Source organism: Epinephelus lanceolatus, chromosome 3 (genome assembly GCF_041903045.1).
Source record: "Epinephelus lanceolatus isolate andai-2023 chromosome 3, ASM4190304v1, whole genome shotgun sequence".
Lineage (NCBI taxonomy): Eukaryota > Metazoa > Chordata > Actinopteri > Perciformes > Serranidae > Epinephelus > Epinephelus lanceolatus.
The window spans coordinates 49,559,333-49,584,755 of NC_135736.1; the positions used below are offsets into that span (position 1 = coordinate 49,559,333).

At 43.8% G+C, this 25,423-nt stretch overlaps 2 protein-coding genes across 16 annotated transcripts in view; one reads left to right on the forward strand and one right to left on the reverse strand.

Annotated features, from left to right (window-relative positions):
* Positions 1–374: 374 nt before the first annotated feature.
* Positions 375–19,564, reverse strand: LOC117255661 (zgc:172076). The gene is made up of 9 exons (XM_033624787.2): positions 19,459–19,564; positions 16,798–16,844; positions 14,120–14,318; positions 13,048–13,205; positions 12,009–12,141; positions 10,703–10,859; positions 10,376–10,499; positions 7,358–7,547; positions 375–4,394 (listed from the first exon to the last, which is right to left on the reverse strand). The coding sequence occupies exons 1-9, from the start codon at positions 19,472–19,474 to the stop codon at positions 4,234–4,236; spliced, it is 1,185 nt and encodes a 394-aa protein (XP_033480678.2). The 5' UTR covers positions 19,475–19,564; the 3' UTR covers positions 375–4,233.
* LOC144458314 (NACHT, LRR and PYD domains-containing protein 12-like) overlaps positions 15,318–25,423 on the forward strand; it is a 97,899-nt gene continuing 87,793 nt past the window's right edge. For 8 of the 15 annotated variants that reach the window (XM_078166677.1, XM_078166682.1, XM_078166685.1 and 5 more), the window contains exons 1-3: positions 15,319–15,504; positions 16,096–21,358; positions 21,489–21,571. In XM_078166677.1, coding sequence (XP_078022803.1) covers positions 21,517–21,571 — 55 coding nt within the window. In that variant the 5' untranslated portion in view covers positions 15,319–15,504; positions 16,096–21,358; positions 21,489–21,516. Of the gene's footprint in view, positions 15,505–16,095; positions 21,359–21,488; positions 21,572–25,423 lie in introns of all 15 variants that reach the window. The other 7 variants (XM_078166681.1, XM_078166696.1, XM_078166687.1 and 4 more) reach the window with 4 other exon arrangements.

Below are 25,423 nucleotides of genomic sequence, written 5' to 3' on the forward strand. Positions count from 1 at the left end.
CTGGTGTTTTTCTATTGTTTTTTTTTATTATCAGCAAATCTCGTGCATGTCTGTGACTCATGAGTCTGTAGTTCCTTCAGTTGTTTCCTCAAACAGCTGCTCGCTGTAGTTTTTATCAAACAAACAGGAGGAAACCGTGACTTACTTTGGGACTATTTTCAGCGGCGGATTAATCCACATTTGGTGCAGTGAATGTGGAGATATATCAGGCCTACACACAGTACTTAGTGTGCTCGTTATTCAGCTTGTCCCTATCAGAGAACCCTTTTTGGTTCCTGGAAGAATCTTTTAGAAAGGATCCACCTGGAACTCTTTTAGAGGGTTCCACCTATAACCCAACAATAAGGGTTATACCTAGATCCATCTGTGAAAGGTTCCACCCAGAAACCCCTATGACAGGTTCTATAGAGAACCCTTTCACGATGTAATGGCTCCAACCACAACACTCTCTGGGGGTTCTGTTCAGAACCTTCATACCTTGTAAGGGTGCTAACACCTCACCCAGGGCGTTCTACCAAGAAACCTTTAATAAACCAATGGTTTCATCATAAAGCAGCTGAGGGGGTTCTACCATAGACTGTATATAAAGATGAAGGACACGTCTTTACTTCCCCCCTCTGTACAGACAAAGCTATGACATCCCGGATATGGCCGCTGCCATCTTCTGCTGGTGACGTCGTTTGGAGCCAGAGTCGCCAGCGGTATCGAGTTCCGTCCATACACCTTCTGACGAGCACACCGATTGGCCCACACAGCGGTCAGTCATGACCTCAGTCCCCCACCCACCTTTTGTTCTAACATAACGTGTGACCAACGTTATCAGAAAAACGAGCACTTTGACAAACATCAGCGTGATAAGAACTTCCCAACTGGTCCATGTCAGTCGGCTAACATGGAGGAGGTGGGGTTTATGACCTGTACTGCAGCCAGCCACCAGGAAGCAATTCGGATGTTTTGGCTTCACTTTTTGGGGAGCTGTCATGTCGTCAGTATTTACAGTCTATGGGTTTCACCGAGAACCCTTTCAAATTCCAAGGGTTTCATTTAGAACCTACTCAGGAGTTTCTTTTGAGAACCCTTTTATATTCCATGGGATTGATCAAGAACCCACCCAGTGGGACTCTAAGTTTATAAATTGACTACATTACCCATAGATCTCTTCCCCACTAATCATGGTTGTGGTTTAACAGGTGAGTCGCGGGTCAAGGGAACTGCGTCCTTAGGAGGCTCCATGAGGCTCCTAAAGGGCCGGGGCTGATGTGGTCCAATGTAACCTCGAACAACATGGTTCACAATTACGTTCTTGGGCAGCCGGTGATTTTGTGGAATCACCACCACTATAGCCTTTACTGTGGTTGGGAACCAAAACTCTTTTTCCTTAGTCTTCCTTAGTACAGAGAACCCTTGAAGAATCCATTCTTCAAAAAAGGGAGTCTTTGGATGGAAAGGGGTCTTCTAAAGGAACCCTTACCCTTACAAAGAATTGTTGAAGAAGCCTTTCTGTGAAAACTGGGTTCTTTGGAGGAAAAAGATACTTCAGAAGAAACCTTGAGTTGTACAAAGAATCCTTAAAGAACTCTTTTGTCCAAAAAAGGGTTTTGAATTAAAAGGGTTCTTAAAGGAACCCATAGTCTTACAAAAAACCCCATAAAGAACCCTTTCTTCAAAAAAAGGGTTCCTGGGGTGAAAATGGCTCTTCTTAAGGAACCTTAGTCTGACAAAGAACCCTCGCATTTCTACCAAAAAAAAGGGGGTTTTTTTTGGATGAAAGTGTTTCTTCTGACGGAGCCCTCCGTCTTAAAAAGAACCCTAGCAGAACCTTTTTTTTCCTTTCAAAAAAAATGGTTCTTTGAATGAAGGGTTCTTCGAAAGGAACCCTTAGTCTTACAAAGAACCCCTGAAGAAGCCTTTTTTCAGAAAAAAAGGTTATTTAAATGAAAATTGTTCCTCAAAGGAACCCTTGGTCTTACAAAGAAACCTCTCTTGAAAAAATGGTTCTTTGTATGAAAAGGGTTCCTCAAGGAATCCTTAGAATTACAAAGCACCCTCATAGAACCCGTTCTTACAAAAAAAAAACAGTTCTTTGGATGAAAAGGGTTCTTCTGAAGTAATCCTTAGTGTCACAAAGAACTCTAGCAAAACTCTTGTCAGAAAAGCATTCTTCTGAAGCAACTGGTTCTAAGTAGAGCCTCAGCCCTTCAGGAAGAACCTTTTTGGAACCGTTATTTCTAATGCTCAAATTCCACCAGATGCATGTTGGTTGCGTCTGTGCTGCAGAACAGCAGTGGAACCGATACGTTTCAATTCTAGTCAATGTGTGTGTTTCCACCGGCTGCGGCTGTGCTGCGTTCCGGCTCCGTCACAGCTGTGGCGCTCCGGAGCCCTCCACAACAGATACGAGTGTAAATACATTTACCGTTGGTGTGAGTCTTCTTCTGTTTTTTTGTTGACAAGAAGAGCAACATAGAAAGTCACCAGATTTATCCTTTAAAGCAACGTTCCAGCAGAAATTGAGTTTCCTGTCAGCTAGCTGCTGAAATTGCCCGTTCCGCCTGTTTATTGCTGTTCCTTGGCAGATCATTCTGTATGTTTTCCACCACTTAATGCCTTCTGAACGTACTGATTTGTATTTCTGATGCACTCAGTTGCACCAGAGGAAATGAGCAGTTTGTGATTCTAAGTTTTTCTGTATATTTTGAATTTTTGTTCCCACTAATTGACAGAGCCTCTAACTGGCTCTGCTTGTCTCTACAGTGTCGAGGTCGTGAGGGTTCACCGTGCAATGGTTCTCTGTCACTACTGAAACTGGAGAACACTTTGGACTGTATGTTGTAGCACTTAAAACCAGGAAGGGAACAAACAATGCAAACCTCCCGGCCCTGTCTGACAGGGCGCGAGGTGACAAGGTGTGACGCTGCCTTCACGTCACAAGGAGAAGACTGTAAATCTGAGCCTCTTACTTGAAAACAGCCTTCGCCTCACCTTCAGATAGAACCTTGTACCACGTGACCGACTCTGATGAGTCGGGCTCGTCATGAACAGGAACGTAGCAGAAGTCCAGTGTAGCCGTGATCGATTCATTTCAAATAAAAGCCTCACAGATGAAACGGTGTCAGAGTCATTTTGTGATCACAGAAACTTCAGCTGTTTTTTTCACGCTGAATGACGTCCGAACGTCCGCTCGTATTTACAGTGGTCCGTCGTCAAGGCGACTCGCTGGAGGAAATGACCCTGGTCCAGGTGTGTTTATGTGATCATGTTCCTAATGTGCACTGCTACACATGTCAACATTAGCTGGGTTTCCATCACCCTGAGAAATGCGCAAAATCTAAATAGCGCAATAGAAAACAGGCAATTGAAACTAATCTAATGACTTCAAACACCTTTCAATGGAAACACCTGCAAGCAGCATTTGTACTTTATCGAAATTGTCAAAATATCGTTTTAATTTTGCACAAAACTGTAATGGAAACCCAGCTACTGTCACCTGTCCACATACTGACATCACTCAGCCTTCACCCTCCATCAGGACCTGACTCCAGGTGAGTCCAGGACCTGACTCCAGGTGAGTCCAGGACCTAGCTGTTCTTAGGACTGCACTCTTCTGGGCCGAGACCTAACATGTCCTGACCCGAGCTTCAGGAAAACACACCAACTCCATGTTTATATATGCACATTTTACTGCAATTGGCCATACTGCATAATGAGTACTTTTACTTTTGGTACTTAAAGTATATAAACAAAAGTTTTTGGTGTGTGATAATTTACATAGTATACGGAGATAAAGATAAAGTTTCCACTTCCTTTAATGTGCTGAATTTGTTTTGCAAGTTTCCTTTAATTAGCACATAATAACTGTGTTCCAGTGTAAGGACAGTCTATGCAAAACACATGTAAGATCATCATATTGATGACAGTGAACATGTCAGTTACAGATTATTTTGTGTTAAATGATTATTGTTAACAACAAAGACTAGATGTGATCATTTCATCACAGTATCTAATAAAACTGAATATCAATAAGTGATTATTTAAAACGATCTGTTAGTTTGACGAGGACGAAGACATTGAAATCATCACACTGTAACTCTTCAAGCTGTTAAGTTCAGGCAGAAAACACCAACCACTCTGAATGGTTTCTTTTCAAATTTATAGTGTCAGTGTCTGTTAAACGCTTCCATCTGATCGGTCGGTTCATCCGCTCTCCTCGCTCCAGCCAGTCACCATCCAGATCTACTTCTGCGTGGGAACAAGCTCATCGATATCTCGGCCGCCCTCCAGCCTCTTCTCCATGGCGACGAGCAGTTTGACCCCGTCCACCACCAGCTGGGTCAGGCTGACCTCGCTCAGGCCAAAGGTCGCCACATTGCTCACACAATACAGCGCCGGGGATTCTGGGAAATGAAGAGGCAAGTCTGAATTCGGAGCCGTTGTCTTCTCGTCGTTTATCCGGCCGCGCACTCAGTCCTTCACAAACACATGCATTGGTACTAAAACAATTTCAAACACGTTGACATAAACAGTCTCAGGCACAGACGAGGGCTAACTTGACCTCTTAATGTGGTTTTTGAATTTCACAATTTTAGCAGAGTTAACGCAGTGTTTGTGAAGTACAGAGCATACAACTGGACAAATGAGATTTTATACATACCATAAAACTTCAAATAAAAGCAGAGTCCCAGTTAAACGCCCAGTCCCTGTTACCAGCCCGATGTAGCTACACATTTAGACAAATAAGGGCCTGTCTCAATCAGAGGCCTGGTCTGGTTGACACACAGTTCATTTCTATAGAAGTTCTTTGGATGTATAAAATTGGACTGCTGACTACCCACTTTAGCTGCTTCCATCGCGCATACAAATATAAATTGTCAATATGGAGATGCTACACATCGTTAGCTCGGTTAATTTCATTTTACCGAAACCATGAGCACCAGAGAAGACCTGAAGTCATTCACATGCTTTTTCATAAAAATGAATCCAAGTTGTGAGGATTGTTTAACAGGATAAAATGGTTTGTGTCAGGTGCTGTAACTCTCACTGTCTGATGTGCTGTCTGTCGGACCAAGTCAAATGATTCATAATTGATATATAATTTAAAGCCTAATTTTTATACAAGTAATAGTCATATGGTTTAAATACACAGTGTCATTGCATTTCCTGATCTTTGCTGAGCAACAGTTTTGTGTGAAAATAATTAAAAGCCGGTCTCTGTTGAGTTCAGTGATTTAGGCAAATTTAGTCGACCAGTTGCAGTTTAACAGTAAATACACATATATATTTGGGATGTCACCTGATGCAAGTTATTAAATATTGAGTATCTGCCGAGCTGAGTCCTGATCTGATACTTTCATTTTGCTAGATATGACAGCTGCACAGTGCACACTTCAAGCACTGTGAAATCAGTCCAGTGTATCTGTATGACTGAATAGCTGCAGTGTGGAAGAAAGAAAAAAAAACTGCTGAATTACAGCTCACAACTCGCACCAACCCAAACATCCTGGTGCAGACTATTTACTGGAGTTTACAGCCTGTCGCTCATCAGGCATCTGAAGAGAATCACAAGCACGACCGTTCTCGGCTTTCAGTGTCCGATAGTCCACCACCAACATTTTCATCCCGTCTCATCAGTGAAACTGAAACACAGACTGATTCCTAGATTTTAATATCAAGATCTATTTTTAGCTCGTCATCATCTGGTTTTCGTCATGAAAAATGATTGTTAAAGGGCCAGTGTGTAATATTTGGCATGGTTTATGTCAAATCTGAATCTGAATATTCTACCCATTAATATGTTTATATAAGTGTATAATTGCGATAAAATAAAATTCCTTTGGTTTTTGTAGCCTTATAATTATGCTGTTTTATATTTATATATATTTATATATATATATATATATATATATATATATATATATATATATATATATATGTATAGCAAGGGCCTTGCTTTAGAGAGGTCGCCATCTTGCACCGCCATGTATGTACGGCAGCCCGAGCGGACAATCCAGCCAGCTGGAGAACACGTTTCGCGATAAATAAACCAATGAAGAAGACAGTGAGAGGAAGGAAGAAGGAGGAGGAAACAGCAGAGAGTGTTAGTAGTTCGTTGATAGAGAGTAGTGAAAGTTTTTTTTTACTTATAAAGTTTGCGAATGGACCACACTTACCACGCAACAGGAGAGAATGAACCCGAACCGTCATCTGCGAGGAAAAGAAGACGCAAAGAGGGGCAAAGAAAACGGGACAAGCGGCGGCAGAGAATAAACATCGGTGATGTTTTTCAGCGATGGAGGGGGTTCATGAAGGACAAAGGGCTTCAATCCGACGCATGTTTTCTGCTGGACAGGTAAACTACTAAAATAAAAGCTACTATTTGTCAGCACTTAGTATAATAGCGTTACATGTCGGACTCGACAAGTAGGGAGTGAGGAGGAGAGTTTGTAACGTTACATCATCTCCAGGTAGAGCAATTACTGTAAAACACTTGAGAAAATTTTAGTCTTATGTCAATAACAGACAACAGGAGAGCAGTAACGTTACTCCTGTGTACCCTGCTGATTGGATTCACTACAGCTAAAACCACCGTTTATTACTGAACAGTACAGGTTACTGTTGGCCGTAACTACGCCAAAACAACCAACAAACAAGAATTTAGCTGTAACTCCAACTGTGCACTGTTGCTCTCTCCTCCAGCTCGCTCATACACACACCAGCACGCGCACTCACACAGCTCTCGTCCCCGTCACACTCGCACCCCGCCCCCTACCTATACTCATTCAATCCCAAACATGCCATTAACTCACAGAACACTGACATTATAACAGAACGTTTACTGCAGGGTCGCTACAACATCGTAACATGGTTTAGATTTCTAAATAAATATTGACCTCGTCGCTAGATAGACCTACTCCTGAAAAACTTGTCTGCGCAAGGCTTTTTGTCCCTACGAGGCCACCGTCATTTACCCGACAGGAGGGGTGAGCGAGTGAGCCCTGCAATCTAGAATTTGACCACTGATGTCACTGTTTTCAACCCATTTTACACACTGGCCCTTTAACAGTTTACATTACAGCAGCAGTCCACATCCGGTGAGTCAGACTTCTGTCAGCCTGGTAGCTGATGGGTTCCAAGACTGATGCAGAGTCACCTCTTGTTTTCCCTGCAGTCAGATTAATAAGCCTGACAGTACATTTTATAAACCTTATATTTCCGTCTGATGTGTATCTATATGTCAGGCGAGGTGTGAAACCCAGGATTGATATCTACACAGTAACTCACCAACCAGAGAACTGAACACAGCGTCAAACTCTCAGATCAGTTCCTGTGGTGAGACCCGAGTCAGCTGTGCTCTCAGTACCTGTAGCGTCCATGCAGACCCTCAGTCTCTTCAGGACGTCCTGCAGCCGTTTGTGTCTGGGGAGGTGCTGCAGTCTGAGGTGGACTCTGATCCTCAGACCTGTCCCCACGTCGGCTGGAGAGCTGCTCACCCACCCCAGCTGCTGCTTCCAGGTGAACGGGTGTCTGAGCCGTCTGTAGAACTCCTCCAGCTGGAAACACACAGACAGGAGCCGACGGTGAACTTTTTCCACTGCAGGAACTTTGTCAAGAACTCAGGAAGTCCTTTTCCCTCAGGAGGCCGGAAAGACATCCTGCACCACGAGCACTATGACGAGTATCAGATAGAACTGGAGGCAGTTTGTAGTATTTTCACTTTGCTGATTGGTCTCTTCGTCTACTTCCATCATCACCCAAACTGGACGTCACTGTTTGGAAGGTTAAAAATCTGTGACAGCGATACATCGAATTTTTTAACAATCCTGATGCAGATCCCTTAAATACAAGCTGAATTATTTTACAGATAAAATCGACTCATCGGCGCTCTCTGGTGGATGAACTTGGTCCTGAGGTTTGGTGTTATCGCTGATACAGATCCGTCTGCAGTAAGATAATATCAGCCAATATATCAGAGTGGTTCAGTGATTGTTCTGCCTCTACAGGGAACTATCAGCACTGAGGTCCACCTCATGATGTGACCTCAAACTGTCACTTTTACTGTGGTAATAACAAGTTCTATAAAAATATGTTTCTTGTAAAGGAACAGTGCGTCAGATTAAGGACGTCCAGTGGCGTCCAGCAGTGATGATTCCAGATTACAACCAGCTGAAACTTCTCCTGGTTAGAATTCCTTCAAAGTTCATTGTTCAGGAGCTGAATTATCCTCAGAGGTCTCTTCCTCTCAGAAACAAACAGAGCAGCTGATTTAAACCGGTAAAACACTGAATAAAGCAGTTTCATGTTGCAAGTCTTACAAGCTACAAGTTACGAGCTTGTTTGAGATGAGCCACGAGCTGTGTGCTCGCCTTTTTTGTCCGATAACTCAGGGCGGGGCTCAGCCTCCGTGAGGGTGGCATGAGGGCCCCACGTCCTCTAGTGGGACCTGTGCTCACAGCCCAGCACCGTGCAGCTCCATCATTCACCAGAGAACACCAGGACTGGCAGGTCCACCATCTGCGCCCCGTTCTCTTCACAGATGAGAGCAGGTTCACACTGAGCACATGTGACAGGTGTGAAAGAGTCTGGAGACGCCGAGGTGAACGTTATGCTGCCTTCTCGGGCCCTGGGTTCCTCCTGGTGCAGAGGGCCCTGGGTTCCTCCTGGTGCAGAGGGCCCTGGGTTCCTCCTGGTGCAGTGGGCCCTGGGTTCCTCCTGGTGCAGGAGTGGAGTGTGTAGACAGTTCCTGGATGATGAAGGCAGTGATGTCATTGATTGGCCCTCTCATTCCTCTGACCTAAATCCAGCTGAGCACCTATGGGACGTTATGTATCGATGCATCCACCACAGACTGTCCAGGAGCTCACTGATGCCCTGATCCAGGTCTGGGAGGAGATCCATCCTCCGACTCATCAGGAGCCCAGCTGTTGTCAGGAGGTCATACAGGCAGGCGGGGCCGAACACACTACTGAGTCACATGATGAGTTGGATCAGCTGTGACCGTTGTCACGTCATTTTGATCCCAACACATTAATCAATGTGCATCAGTAAAGATTCTACACTTGAATTATTTGTTCATCCAGATGTGATGTGTGATTTTGCTGTCGTTGTTAAACCAAACTAAACTTTGTAGAAGTTCTTTTCTTACAGTGCCATCTTGTTGAGAGGCTAGGCACCTATGGTGAGGTCCCTGCACTTAATGCATATGAGTAAGAGCACCAGGACACGAGTGTAGATTGCAGCATTTTGTCGTGAGTATTGCCGTGTTGCACCAGAGGTGAGTAGGTGGTTGCTCCTCTGGACTCTCCTCAGTGTCGTCTGCCTCTCCACAAGTGGCCTCTGCTCACTCTCCCTGGCTTTGTTCACTTTAGCCTCATGTTGGACTGAATACTTTACCTAGATTAGATTTTGCATCAAGACTTTTCTAAACAAACTGTAATAAAACCATTGTTTCCATCCCCCCTCTTTGGTATCAGTGTTGATTTGACTATGAATGTTGTCTTCTCTCCCAGCAGCTCCAGGCCCCGTCTATTTGCTTATCTTGAAAAAGTATTTCCTGGGCTCTAGTTCCCCTCACGTGGCGTTGTCGGTCCTCTCCCCTCTTTTTCCACTAATTGCCGTCACCACGCTAAGTTTGGCTCATTATTTCCCCTTAAACCATAGACTGTGTAAAATAATGGGAGTAGCAGGGTTTATGGACTCCTGATGTGAAGTCTCAAGTTCAGCATTTCAGCCGACGCCATCTTGGTTTTTCTTTTTAGCCATAAGTGACCGTATTTGGATGAGAGGGTGGAGCTGTGGAGGTGCGAGGGGTGGATTTGACACACAGGTTGTGGCGAAGCTTTGCAGACAGCCTGTCACTCAAGTGGCCCCGCCCTCAAATACACTTAACTTTAAGCCTTAATGAATGTGAACAGGTGAGTTACATAAAGATTCAGGTCCCGTACAGTCGTCACGAATGTTGAGAAACCAAGACAGTTTTTGTACCAGGCTGTAAAAGTGTTCACGTCTACATGTTAACATGGAGGTCTGTGGGGACTGACTCGCTCTTGGAGCCAGCCTCAAGTGGACATTAGAGGAACTGCAGGTTTTGGCACTTGAGTGTTGGCTTCATGTTTCAGCCCCGGACATTGCTGCTGCTGCTTGGTTTAAGTATCTGCAGGATGGGAGCAGATTTAACTTAAAACTTATGTGTAACAAGCTTTGTAACTTATAACCAACTTATAACAAGCTTTTATTGGAGGTAGAGAGTTAAGAGTTAGAGCTCATGGTGAAAAGTGTAGAGAACAACAGATTCATCAAACCTGCAAACATTTGTGGCTCAAACATATAAGTTAACATGTAATTCTAATAATTAAAAGAAGTAAAGAGACCCGTGACTGACCTTCTGCAGATTGATGCAGATGCATTTAAAGGCCTCTGTGATGTTGGCATCATCTCGTGTAGACACAAGTCTGAGGTGGTCCTCCATGTTGACCCAGACCACCAAGCTGCCATCTTCACTCACCCTGCAACAAGGAATCATGTTTGATACAATCAACAGATTCCAGAAATGTTTTGTCTCCTCTCCAGCTGACTGCTTTCCTTCAGACTTGTCTAGTATTAGAGTGACATCTGGCATCTTGCAGGATTTGAATCTCTGGTCTCTCAGGTTCCAGTGACTGCTAAAGCTACTGGGACAAAAAGACTCATGGGAAGAAACCAGACTGACCAGACCGCCCTGGCGTCAGGCCAGTCCCGGGCCACGCCGATACGGAGCTGGAAGGAGGACGGAGTGTTCAGGTTCAGCTCCCTCTGCTGCTCCTGGTTCAGCTCCTCCAGTAAGAGGAGTCGACCCGGCAGCTGCTCCTCCTCCAGCCGCTGCAGAGCTGAGAGCAAACACGACACACTGGTCAGCTGCTTTACTCAGCCCAGTCGCCACAAGAAAATGTTGGCATTGTACGTTTCTGCGAGCTGTGGATACGTTACATACGCACGTTTCACACGTATCATAACAACATTTGTAAAGTGATTGAGTACATGAGCTGACTTTGTCATCTGGAGGTGGAGGGGATGATGGACGGCTGGACACATCGGCCAGACGTCCAGCTGCAGACGACTGCAGGCCACTGTTCAAACCAGCAAACACCGGTTGTTTTTGGCGACCCTTCAGTGTTTTCCTGTTTTGTGGCGCCGAGCCTGGATGTTTTTCACGACACATCATAGTGTTTCAAAGCAGCGTTCAAGCAACTGAACATGGGTGTTTCTCACTGACCCTTCCCTGCTTTTTCAAAGGTGTGGGTGTTTTCACTCACACATCACAGTTTCCCAGCAGCAAAGTGGCTCTTGGGTGTTTTTCACTGACACATGGCAGCATTTTCCATCAGCATATGAGCCTGAGATCATGGGTGGTTTTCACCAACCTATCCACGTTTTTTCAGTGGCATTTGTGCCACCAAACGCAGGTGTTTCACTAACACATGGCAGTGTTTTCAAGCACTGAGTCTGCAAGCGTTTTTCACCAACCCATCCCTGCTTTTCCAGCAGAGTTTTTGTCACCTCATGTGGTTGTTTTAAGCCCAAACTTTGTGTTTTCCTAACGGTAAACAAGTGCTTTTTATGCCTAAAACCAGCCACACATTTACCACAGTATTATTCAGAAACCTAAAGTTCCACCTTTCTTCTACAAAAGACTTTATGAATGTAAAGTATCCGTGGTTTGCAGAAACATACAGTGTTAACATTTTTTGTGGCGATTGAGTTGAGTTTACTACAACCTGGTTACTTTGAGGCCATGCTACCATCAACCCCGCCTGGTCGGCTTCATAATTGCACAGTGGCACCTGTCACATGCTGTCAGGGAACTCAGAATGCTCTTTGTGGGGATAAATTGTTCTGTTGCAAATGTCCTGCCTTCGTCTGCACCCATGGTGCTACATTCTCATGTATAATGATAAGAAATCAGAGCCTGAGCCGGCCTGAACCTGCTGGTTTGATTGTTTTCAGGTTATTGACTCTGAAACACAGACATGCAGTACCTCTGCTGGCCAGTGTGAGGAGCTGTCTGCGCTCTCCTCGGCTGCAGTGTGTCGGGAAGCAGAAGTCTTCAACGCCTCGAACAACACTCACCTCACAGCATGCAGCGTATGACCTGTCCAAGTCGTCACCTCCCTGCACACACACACACACACGTGTCTGTTCAAACACTACAGTAACATTGGTGACATGTGAAGCTAACATGTTGCAAACATTGAACCCCTCTGCTGTTTTCTTCGACTTCTGTGTGAGCACAAACGTTGGTTAACAACAGGGTGTTGACCAGAAAACGTTAGACTTCCTCTTGACAGGACTAAAAGCTAAATTAGTGTCTCCCAAAGTCCAACCCCTCGTCCTCGCTGTGGGAGATGGAAACAGGCAAAGAACCGGGCTGATATATGGTGGGCAGGCTGATACGGCTGCCATGAAGGCCTGGTATGGAATAACCGGGACATGCGCTGGTTAACAGGGCTCTGGTGAAGCTGCGTGGGCCAATCCCCCGCTCATAATGATTACAGAAACAACCACAGTGAATCCACAATGTCAGGGCTTGATGTCGAAGAGGGCGGAGAGGAACTGTGGATGAGTCAAGAAAGTCTATTGTCTTTAAGTCTTAACGTACAGAGAAGATGAATAATTAAAGTGCAGGCTGACGTCTTGGCTTCACTTGAATCAGAGCGAGGAAGACGTGAACACATTTTACTATAAGGATGGTTATAGTCTGTGAAAGGGCCGCTCTGTGTCTACTGACATGTTCACGTGTTTTTATGTCACAGCCGTGCTGAAATATAAAGACGCCTATAATCTGGGTTTAACCTGTTATCTGTCGGCCTTGATTTTTATGTTTGTCACTGGCAGACTGAGCTTTGACTTCACAGAGATCAGTATGTTTGGAAAGCTAACTGAAGTTACACACAACCTGGTGAAATGTCGCTGTGTTCTGTGTTGACTCTGTGCATTCTGTGTGAAACCGCAGCGAGAGGTTCCTCAGGTTTCTTATTAACAATGATTAGTTGGCGGTGATGTGGTCGGACCAGCTACCTTCAAGTTGTCGTAGTTGAAGTCGTCCTCTGGCGTCTGGCTGGTGATCTTGTGTCTGTGATGTGCCTCGATGACTCGGTCGAAGAAATCACAGAACAGGACGTAGGACTGAGCGTCGCCCGCGACACAGCCCACAGTTACAGGAGTGGACCAGTCACCTTCAGACACAAACATCACATGGACACGTTTACACACTCACACTGACAATCCTCCCAAATCTAAGGAGAATAAACTGACTTTGTGTTTCTTGAACTGTTCCCCATTCACTTAAAGGTATACTCTGCAGGATTTTCCCATGTAAGGCGGTGTATGTTTATGCCGCCACACTGGCGACAGCTGCGGCCAGAGGCATTATGTTGTCAGGTTGTCCGTCCTCAAGAATGAATTGATTAGATTGTGGCGGTCAAAGGTCAAAGGTTACTGTGACTTAAACGAATATGTTTTTGGCCATAATTCAGGAATTCCTACGCTTTTTATGACCAAACTTGACACAAATGTCTAACAGGATAAAACAATGAAGGTCAGAAGGTCAAAGAAAAACCATAAATGTAACGAGGCAAAACGTCAAATGAGAGTGAATCTGGGGCTGGCTCCATTTTCTCTTTCTTCTCTCTGGTGAGCGTGTTTACGAACAGTAACTGAAAGTCCTGCACAGTACACCTGTAAATACAGTCCGTTTTCTTTCAGACCACCATCTAGTGGCCATTAAAGGAACTGCGATTAGACACATAACTGCTGACAGAAGATATTTTCCTTACATTCATCATCGACTACAATCTTGCATTTCTGGAGTAACTGGAGCAAAAAAATATCCAACTGTAAACCAGATGGAGGCTTTACTGCCAAACCTTAAAACAGCTGATTAAAAATTCAACAACACAGCAGTAACGTCTTTGAACACAGCACTAAAATAGGACTATATTTGGAGATATGAAATGAGAGGAAAGATCTTCATTAACACTGCTGAATATCTGAAGTTTCTGTAGTTGAATGTGCCTGATTCATTCTATCAGTTCTTTCTGATTTTAATCTCACTGTAACTCTCTGACAGCCAGCGCCACCCTGACATCACCTGGTTCCTCAAGGCCCGGGCGGATGACATCATCAAAGATGACTCCACTGGGGGTGCAGCGGTGGAACTGTCGGCGATACATGGCACGTGTGAGGATCTTTCCCATCCAGGTAGAGTTCCTGCAGAGGTCGGGAAACTCCTCATCTGGAGAACCTCTCTTCAGGTGGAAGTGGGACATGGGGTCAGGGGGGACCAAATTCTGAACGCACAGGAAGTTGTCACAGAGAAGACAGGAGGAGCTTTTAGTCCACATGATGCCAGCAACTGGTGCTTCTCAAGGTCGTTGAAGGATCCTTGAACAGGTGAATTTCAAGGAGGCTACGTCATCGAATACACTGAAGGACTGTCTTAATGTTAGCAGCCACTGAGTTCTACCCAGAACCGAGTCCTTCCCTCAGAGAATTTTCAAGGATGCATGTGTGTCTCCTCAGTGGGCATGAAGTACCCACAATGCTTTGTGCACAGTCAGTGACGCACAACTGGGCACTGTTCCAATGTGTGTTCACTGACTGTGAGGAAGGAGCCTAGTCTGTATAGGAAGCCACTTGGAAGGACCCGTCCTACCAAGGAAGCTTCCTTGACTTTGAGAAGCACCAGATGTTTTCCTGATGTCTGTTCTGGCGTGTTTCTTTCCATTTACATTGAGTTGGATCAAGATCAACTCAGCTGCTCGGAGTCGAGCCTCACAAGTTCACTTGGCTCTGAAAAATCAGGAGATACTTTGAGCTGATCCAGAAAATTTACTGCAACTAACAGCGAAGTTGTTTCTGTCTCTCAGAGAGAGTGTCAATATTAACTCTGTCGTATTAATAACACTCAGCTTGTCTTCAGTGTCAGCTACCTACAGCAACATTTCTAACTGGCACTGTTTCAGGGTTTTTATTTGTCACATACTCAACATTGTGCAGTGAGATGCTTTGTTGCCTCCAGAACTGTACTTGAAATATATATAAATATACTATTAAGATTTAACCTCTTGCGACTGTAACCTCTATGAAAGTACAGCTTTGGGTTTACTGACTATTGTTTGTTTGTTTGTGTTCATACTAAATAGTTTTCATTTTAATGTCTAATTTTATGAAGAGAACTGTTTCAAGATGGCTGTAGTTGCTTAAAATGGCCGCTAGAGGGCGCTGTATGTACGTGCTATGTAGTAAATCCAGTAGACGTGAGCATTGCATGCTGGGAGCAAGACACTCCAGCCTAGCCTGGATGCTAACAGGCCACGATATAGCTACGAGTGAAGTCAGTGACATTTTATGGAAGAAACACTGCTTTATTTTCATGTTTATGAGTCTGTACATGTTCGAAGTTGCTGTGAGAGAGTTCCAGCCGGCTGCGACCGGAGGATTTGCTTTATTTTGTTTATACGAACAAGGACTCCGGTGAGTGTAATAGTTAGCATGCTAAGTTGCTAACGGACATGCTAACGGACATGTAATGTTTAATTTCGGTTATGATTAAGCTGCATTGAACCTTTCTTACCATCAAAAACCAATCGGAGTCAACTGTAAATGTTACAGAGATGTTGTAATGAGTGAATATGCTCAGTTTGTGTTTTAGAAATGCATTTATTTTCACGTGAGGAACGGTCATTTTTACTGCGTCATTCTGGGCGCCATGTTCAATGTTGGAGGGTTTAAAATGTGCTATAAGTGGGCTAATAGTCATGATTTGTTCACGTGTGGGTTTTTTCTTCTGATTTTCATGATATAAATTAAAAGTTCGTGTTGATTAAAAACGCACAAGTTTGAATGTGAATGAGAAAAACATTGATTAGAGATAAAAGATCATTTGTGGAACATGATCGATTGATATTGTTTAAAAAAAAACACAATGATGTCTGAGGTTTTAATGTCTCAAGATATATTTCATCATTGCTTTTGTGGTCAGTATTATAAGTTACACTTGAGTTAATAAGAAAAAGAAATACTGTACAGTAATTGATAATTAATTTTATTTTCTGTTTATGGCAGATTGGTTTTTTTGAGTTGCTGGATCTGCATTTTTGTGGGACAGCGTCGATTCCAACCAGGGTTCCTGTCTGAGGCGAGGCAGGGTAGAGAGGAGCTGAAATTCTCCATCTTCATCATCTTCCTGAAGATTCACGCTTGGAGCAGATAAGATCTAGGCTGCGCGCATCAAGCACACAAACATACACATTCTACCCGGGTAGCACACATACTGAATAAACTTGGACGTACATGGATACAAACTGAACACTTTGGACTGGACTTTCACGAACATTGACATTAGACAGCAATAAGCTGTGAAGGGACACTTTACTTTTATTTTTTATTTTTATATTGGGAAATTGAATCTGAATTGTGATACCACTCTTTGTTGATTGTGAGAATAAATATTCCTGTGTTGACCTTTACCACTAACTTATCCCTCGCTCCTTGAGTTGAACCCGAGAGTACTGTAGTCAATATAGTGTTGTTCTTACTGGGTTACACGACCCTACATCCTCCCATGAAGACATTACATTTTGGGTTTGCTGCACCTTTTACTTCATTCTGCTTAATTCAGACCTGTTGTCTTGTTCATGGACACTTTTTTGTGCCATCTGTTGGTAGCAAAAACTATTCAATGTAAAAACAAGATGGCAGCCATCTCTGCTCAGTGAGTCTGCAGCTGATCCAACACAAAGTGGACAAGTCCAGAAAAATGATCACCTCCAAAATTGGCCGGTATCTCGTCTCCACAGGAGAGGCAACCAGAGCTGCAACAGAAGCAAAATGTTGAACAGTCACAGATCAATATTGTTTCTGTTTTAAAGGTTCTTTTATTTAGAATCTAGAAATGTTTCCGTCTCTCTCACACTGACTGTCAAAAAAGACAAAAAGCTAAAAACTGTGAAACTGTGATGGACGTAAAGATAAAAGAAAACACTAAGGAAAATCGGGATGCTCATGTAACATGACAAGATGTACAAAAAAAGCCTCTTTAAGCCGTACCCGAAAGAAAACAGGAAGTCAGCCATTTTTAATTTACTCCTTATTTTCATGCATTTTTGCCCATTTCCAGGGGTCGTACTTCAACAAAGTCCTCCTACAGATTTAATCTGGTCAGCTTCAAATTTTGTCTGGACCATCTAAAGACCTTCGACATTAAACACTAGTAAAAGCTTGAATTTTTTGTGAATCGTGTGACTGTGGTGAGGCGTCAAATTTCATGTTTTGCCACGAAACAAGAAATAGTTTGTGCCTCCCCCGTAGGCAGTCAAAGGGGCTGTCCACACCAACGCAGGTATTTATAAAACCGTGACTCTTTGCTCATGGTTTGGCCTTTCATTCACACGTAACCGCAGTTTTGGGCCCCTGTAACCGGAGTTATTTGTAACCGGAGTCCAGGGTGAACTTTTTGGAAAAGTCCGGCGTCAGCAGTCATGTGTGGACAGGATAACCGCAGTTATTTTGTCTCGTCTCCATTGTATGACATCACAGTGTGCGACGTAAACACAAAACAGCTGTGTTATTACCCGATCCAGTGTGTGCGAGAGATGGAGGATGGACCTAAACAAAATACTGCTGCTATTTAGCAGCATATCAGCACTTTGTGGCTGTATCATACAACTAACGCTACTCAACCACATCCAGCAACAGAGGCGCAAGAGTGTGCTGTTACAGAGACTGCTCCTGCTGCATAATAGTACGCTTGTTGTTGTTTTTCCAGTAATGACGTTTTGATTGGCTGCAATGGCCTTACAGTTAGGAGTTATATCACCACCTACTGCTTTGGCATGTGTATTACATTGCGTGATAGTGGAATTTGCGGTGTCATGTGGACGGAGGTATTTTTATTACACCGCTTGTATGGACGCAGATTTTTTTTGAAAACTGGAGGCCAAAAAAGTTTGGTTTTAAAAATACCTGTGCTCATGTGGACTAGGCCAAAGCCGACCTAAACTTCACAAGTTTGATGACAGTCCCACCCTGAACACAACTACGTGCCAATAATCAATCATCGTTATAGCACCACCTACTGGCAACAGGAAATATATGTTTATACTTTGATGTACTCCTCTTAGCAGATTGACCAGATCCACCTAAAATGATTTGCTTTTAAAAGCCCCAAGACCTTGATGATGCTCTCTGGAGAAAATTGTGAGCTTTTGTTGAACGGTGTTGCCATGGCGTGGCGCCCATTTTGCAAGTTTTGCAATGAACCAGGAAGTTGTTGTAACTTAAGCATATATTGTCTGGTCTGCTTAACTTGGACCTGCTGTCCTCATTCGTGGACGCTTTTTGTGCCATCTGTCGACCTTAAAAACGAATCAGTGTAAAAACAAAATGGCAGCCATCTCTGCTCAGTCAGTCTGCAGCCGATCCCCACACCAATGTGGACAAAGTCCAAAACCTGATCAGATTTTCTCATTGAGACTTGTTCATTAAGTTTAATAATGTTTGTAGTTTGATACGGCAAAAAATGTGACCAATCTTAGCAACAGTTACAAGTTAAGACGCTGTTAATTAGGAAGTTCTCATTTGAGGATATTGGGACTATATTATCGTCTCGTCGAGGACATTGAGCTTTCTTGTGAAAAACTCTGTCGCTATGTCAGCGCGTTATTTGCCACAAAACAAACAGGAAGTTGTGGTAACTACAGTGGACCTTGTCCAATCTGCCCCAAATTCCACGTCTCATCAGTGTCCAGGCCTGAAGTCATCAGCATGCAAATGAGGTGTCACAGTGACTGTGCCACCCACTGGTAACAGGAAGGAAGCTACGTCCGACAATGATCATTGATTTACATAGAATTTACAAGGTGTGATCGACAACTGATTCACAGCAACATGATGTATAATTAGTGTGTCTCCAGTGCCACAGAGTGGACACAGGAAGTGCTACAAAATGTGAAATAGTTCATTCCTGGCCCCACACTTCATAAAGGATGTACCATCTCGCTGCTGCATGCCGTGTCTGACTGTCACAGATATGAACAGCAGCATCATCTGGCGTCCTGCCGGTATCCCGACGTGGGCAAACGTGCGAGGGCCTGTTCAGCGCTGCTTGCAGCTTTAATTCATAACTGTCATTTGTTTGATTTGAGCTAAAACTCCACATCAGGTTAAAAATCAAGACTAAACATTCAGTATGTAAAGAGTTTGATGATCATCTCATATAAAGTCTGAAAAAAAAAAACACATTAAGGACTAAAAACCAGCAGATACAAGAAACAGTGATATTGTTGGTGTGATCACAGAAGCTTCAGTCATGCTCACGTCATCACTATCTGTTTCAAACAAACCTCCAGTCAGTGCGATCTAACTAACTGTAACAGTGGGTTAGTTTACTGAGTGAAAAACACAGAGCATGCAGTAAAAAACACTCACGTTTGACCTTCCACATGTCGTCAGCACAACAATAGCTCTAAGAATAGTTGTGTTGGTCCTGAGCAGCTCGTCCTGCAGCCTGCAGGGGTCCGGTTACAGTCCAAACAATGTCAGCCTTTTTATAACTGCGCACAGGACGGCTGCGTTTGACCGTCCATCAGTAGAGACACTGGGACATGCTTTCAGCCCACAGCTGTTCCTCTAATGCTGCACAGATTTAGTTTAGTTTATTTCTGTGTGTAACCTGTGGTTTGTAATCAACCTGCAGAGTTCAGTCAGGGTTGACCTGCTCTATCTCCTGGGACGGACCTTTAATTCATACTGTCTGTTCATAGTCCTGTCTCATATCTGCAGGGGGAACAACAGCAGCAGCAGAGGAGGCGGGATGCTGACAGTTAGTGATGTGCTGCTGCAGAGATTGATGTGGTGCAGTCATATGTGAGAGGACCCCTCTGTATGTTTGGTCTCTGATGCTTAAAGTTTGTAGAAAGTCTTCTTTACAAATAGATGTTATTTAGTATGAAGGATTTGTTTTGTACATGGAGGACAAAACGCTGTACGATGGTTCAACCTTTGTATTTGATCAATAATGTTCTGAGGCACGAGCTTCGCTTATTTATGGGTCCGGGCTACGTGGCAGATTTTAAAAACTGACTGATCATTCCACCGTATTCACCTCAAAGAGCTGACAGGTGATCTTAATGACTTGGTTAAGAGTGCTAGAGCTACTTACTTTAACAACCTCAGTACATCGAGCAAACACAATCCCAAAGTGTTATTTGTGTGTGTGATATAGTGAGCACTATGAAGACCTCCTCGAGCTCCCTACACATCCTCCCAACCTCTATGCTCAAGGAAGTAATTAGCTCTGTAGGCCCTAGTATAGTCACCATCATCAACAGATCCCTTGTCTCTGGCTCTGTCCCTTCCTACTTCAAGCAGGCTCTCCTTAAAAAGCCTAATTTGGACCCCTCTGTTCCAAAAATTACAGACCCATCTCCAAGCTGCCTTTTGTCTCGCAGACAAATTTCAATCGGGCTTCCGTAAAAAAACACTCCACTGAAACCACCCTCCTTAGAGTCTCAAATGACCTCATGATGTCAGCTGATAATGGTGAATGTTCTGTCCTAGTCCTATTAGACCTCAGGGCAGCGTTTGATACGGTCGATCATGGCATCCTGCTGGACAGACTCAGGGAGTGGGTTGGCATATCAGGAAGTGCATGAAATTGGTGCGTCTCCTACCTTAGGGAGAGAAGCTTCTCTGTGGCTGTGGGCCCTTTTAAGTCTGACCCCTCTGCCCTTTCGTGTGGCGTGCCTCAAGGTTCTCGCGCCCCTTGTCTTCGCCCTATATATGCTCTCTCTGGCCTCCCTCATCAGTAACTTCACAGCAATTTCTTACAACTGCTACGCAGATGACATCCAGCTGTACTGTTCTTTCAAGCCCGATGAGTTGGAGAAACTAACAGTCCTACAGGAGTGTCTCTCTACCATTGAATTCTGGATGGGCTGTAATTTTCTCCAGCTAAATGCTGCTAGGTCAGAGGTCCTAATCATAGCCACCGACAATATTGCCTCTCATGTGTCCATGCACTTGGGGTCCTTTAAAGAAAATGTTCGCACCCACCTGAGAAATCTGGGTGTCTATTTGACCATCCTCTGCATCTCAACAAGCATGTCAAATCCCTCACCCGCACCTGTTTCTTTCACCTCAGAAATATTGCAAAACTCCAGTCCATCATATCCCACTCCGAATTAGAAATGTCTGTACACGGCCCTGTGCAGATGTGTCTGCACTGACGGAGTCATGTGATGAAGAGTGTGGGTGTCAACACCAAGCTGAATCATCCTGTCTCACATGATCAGAGGCAGATCTGGGCGGCAGTTGTGTGTTAAAGGAGGTAAGTGAGGTTTGACTGTAATGTCTCTTCCTTTAATGTGAACTGTGAAGTTAATGTTAACTAACCTGCTCTTTGTCCTCTCGTTAGTAATAATTGTGCTTGTAATATTTTCTGTGTGATGATGATGAAGTCAGAGGAGCTGGGTGAAAGAATGCAGGATGGAAAACCAGTGTGCGACTGGCGTGGCTGTGGATCCAGAAACATCACAGCGAGGTAAGATGGTGGTTTACTTCCCTTTTAACTGTCACTGATTTGTGTTTGTGCGCTCCGACTTCAAAACACTGAGTGAAACAAGTGACTCGTTCAGCTCCGTCTGACGCAGAATGGAAACAATGCCCGACTAACCTGTTTGGGCGGGAGGGTGGAAACCTGTCTGATGCATACCTGCGTCACGCCTCATGTCTACACTTAGGGTTGTCTAACACGCCAAACATACGCTGAGATTTCAATCAGCACAGCTGTCATCGTGGCTCGTTCAGCTCCATCTGAAGCAGACTGGAAACAATGGTTCAGGCTTTAAGTGTAAACTGTGACACACCTGACATGCCCCAACCTGCCAGATTAAATATCTACCTTACAGCTTGTCTACACAGGAGAAGTTTACACCCCTCTGATGAGACAGATATGCTTCCATTTTAATCAGTATATTTGTCATGACTTGCTTTTCAGATTAATTTCTGTAGCCTCGACAGTCTGAGAGAAAAGAAATACTTTAAGATTATTTTGGGCCTTTTTGTCTTTCATTGACAGGAAATGTGTGCACACACAGAAAGAGGGAAGATATTAAGTGGGGCGCAGTATTCCTTGGCCACTGTCACACCTGAAATAAACTTTTTGTGACCATCTGAGTCAAGTCAAACTTTATTTGTAGAGAACATTTAAAAACAACCACAGCTGAGCAAAGTGCTGAACAGCAGCAAAGTTCTCAAACAGATAAATACGCCATGGAGAGGAGATGGGTCATCAGCAGCGACTTAAGGTTTCTACAGTCTGAGAGGTTTTTATTTCAGTAGAGAAGCTGTTCCAGAGTTTTGGGGCGGCCACCACACAGGCTCGGTCACCACTGTTTTTGTGTCTCGCTCTGGGAACACCCAGAAGCAAATGATTGGTGGACTTCAGTGCTCTAACTGGAGCATGAAGCTACAAACATTCTACTAGATAAGTCGGCACCAGACCATTTAACACCTTAGAAATAATAAAAATGAAATCTTAAAATCAATTCTAAAATGGACAGGAAGTTGGTGGAGGGAGGCCAGTACTGGTGTTATGATCATGGTTTCTTTTTTAAATCAGAAGACGAATGACTGCATTTTGTTCCAACTGCAGATGTCAAAGAGACGACTGTTCTGCACCCACATACAAGGAATTACAGTAGTCAAGCTGAAAAGGAAATAAAAACATGAATAACGAGAGAGAGCCTTTGGGACTTTAATTAGATAATGACTCCTGAAACAGCTGATCACTTTAATTTGTGTGGTTCTGAAATGTTAACAATACAATGTAGATATCAATGACAGTTCACATATTACATTTAATAGCATTCAATAGCAGATCTCCAGCTTAAAGCTACAACACACAAGCTAACAAACTAACATTGAACTGAAGTCACAGTGGGATATTATAACAGAGGAATGCACTGGAAGCTTAAATAACCATCCAAAAACACTGTTTGCATCACTGGTGACAACAGAAGTTACTGACTGTAAGAAACTACCTGACTTACAGTGGCATGCAGAAGTTTGGGCACCCCTGGTCAAAAGTTCGTTTACTGTGAGTAGTTAAGTGAGTAGAAGATGAACTGATCTCCAAAAGGCATGAAGTTAAAGATGAAACATGCTTTTTAACATAAACTGATGTATTATTTTTGTTTTGTACAGTTTTAGAGTGAAAAGAAGGAAAGGAGCACCGTGCAAAGACTTGTGCACCCCGAGACATTTGCGCTTTCAGACAACTTTTCCCAGGGTCTCAGACGTTAATGGGCTTGTTAGGGCTCTGGCTTGGTCTCCATCATATCAAGATTATCTCCCCACCCAGTCATTATATCATGACTATGGGAATTATCCCCATCTGGGGTAATCAACGTGGAAACTTAATAATCTTTCAGACACAGCACTTTACTCATTCAATGTGTTTTCTTTATTTTCATGACTATTTACATTGTAGATTCTCACTGAAGGCATCAAAACTATGAATGAACACATGTGGAGTTATGTACTTAACAGAAAAAGGTGAAATAACTGAAAACATGTTTTATATTCTAGTTTCTTCAAAATAGCCACCCTTTGCTCTGATTACTGCTTTGCACACTCTTGGCATTCTCTCCATGAGCTTCAAGAGGTAGTCACCTGAAATGGTTTTCCAACAGTCTTGAAGGAGTTCCCAGAGGTGTTTAGCACTTGTTGGCCCCTTTGCCTTCACTCTGCGGTCCAGCTCACCCCAAACCATCTGGATTGGGTTCAGGTCCGGTGACTGTGGAGGCCAGGTCATCTGCCGCAGCACTCCATCACTCTCCTTCTTGGTCAAATAGCCCTTACACAGCCTGGAGGTGTGTTTGGGGTCATTGTCCTGTTGAAAAATAAATGATGGTCCAACTAAACGCAAACCGGATGGGATGACATGTCGCTGCAGTATGCTGTGGTAGCCATGCTGGTTCAGTGTGCCTTCAATTTTGAATAAATCCCCAACAGTGTCACCAGCAAAACACCCCCACACCATCACACCTCCTCCTCCATGCTTCACAGTGGGAACCAGGCATGTGGAATCCATCCGTTCACCTTTTCTGCGTCTCACAAAGACACGGCGCTTGGAACCAAAGATCTCAAATTTGGACTCATCAGACCAAAGCACAGATTTCCACTGGTCTAATGTCCATTCCTTGTGTTTCTTGGCCCAAACAAATCTCTTCTGCTTGTTGCCTCTCCTTAGCAGTGGTTTCCTAGCAGCTATTTGACCATGAAGGCCTGATTGGCGCAGTCTCCTCTTAACAGTTGTTCTAGAGATGGGTCTGCTGCTAGAACTCTGTGTGGCATTCATCTGGTCTCTGATCTGAGCTGCTGTTAACTTGCCATTTCTGAGGCTGGTGACTCGGATGAACTTATCCTCAGAAGCAGAGGTGACTCTTGGTCTTCCTTTCCTGGGTCGGTCCTCATGTGTGCCAGTTTGGTTGTAGCGCTTGATGGTTTTTGCGACTCCACTTGGGGACACATTTAAAGTTTTTGCAATTTTCCGGACTGACTGACCTTCATTTCTTAAAGTAATGATGGCCACTCGTTTTTCTTTAGTTAGCTGATTGGTTCTTGCCATAATATGAATTTTAACAGTTGTCCAATAGGGCTGTCGGCTGTGTATTAACCTGACTTCTGCACAACACAACTGATGGTCCCAACCCCATTGATAAAGCAAGAAATTCCACTAATTAACCCTGATAAGGCACACCTGTGAAGTGGAAACCATTTCAGGTGACTACCTCTTGAAGCTCATGGAGAGAATGCCAAGAGTGTGCAAAGCAGTAATCAGAGCAAAGGGTGGCTATTTTGAAGAAACTAGAATATAAAACATGTTTTCAGTTATTTCACCTTTTTTTGTTAAGTACATAACTCCACATGTGTTCATTCGTAGTTTTGATGCCTTCAGTGAGAATCTACAATGTAAATAGTCATGAAAATAAAGAAAACACATTGAATGAGAAGGTGTGTCCAAACTTTTGGCCTGTACTGTATGTCACACTACAGGCTGACTCACTCAAAGTGTTGCTTTGTCACCTAATGACCCGTACAAAACCTTCGATGTTCTCTAACATGACAGCCGCCTGCAGCTAAAACTAGCTTTTGTTCTTGATCTTTAAGGGTTAAATTACATATTTAAACAAAGCTTAGTAAGCAGTTGACACAAAAAAATACAACAGGAAACATCTGATGACTTAATTCTTATTCACCGAGTGTGATCCCTCAAATTGTTGAGGAGTGATGTACACTGCCTGGCCAAAAAAAAGTCGCCACCTGGATTTAACTAAGCAAATAGGTACGAGCCTCCTATTGGATAATTATTGCATGGGCGATTATCTTT

Coding starts and splice junctions, on each gene's coding strand:
- LOC117255661 (XM_033624787.2), bottom strand. Junction 12,142..13,047: donor TCAACTACGACAACTTGAAG/GTAGCTGGTCCG, acceptor GTGTGTGTGCAG/GGAGGTGACGACTTGGACAG. Junction 7,548..10,375: donor TCTGCATCAATCTGCAGAAG/GTCAGTCACGGG, acceptor GTGTGTTTCCAG/CTGGAGGAGTTCTACAGACG.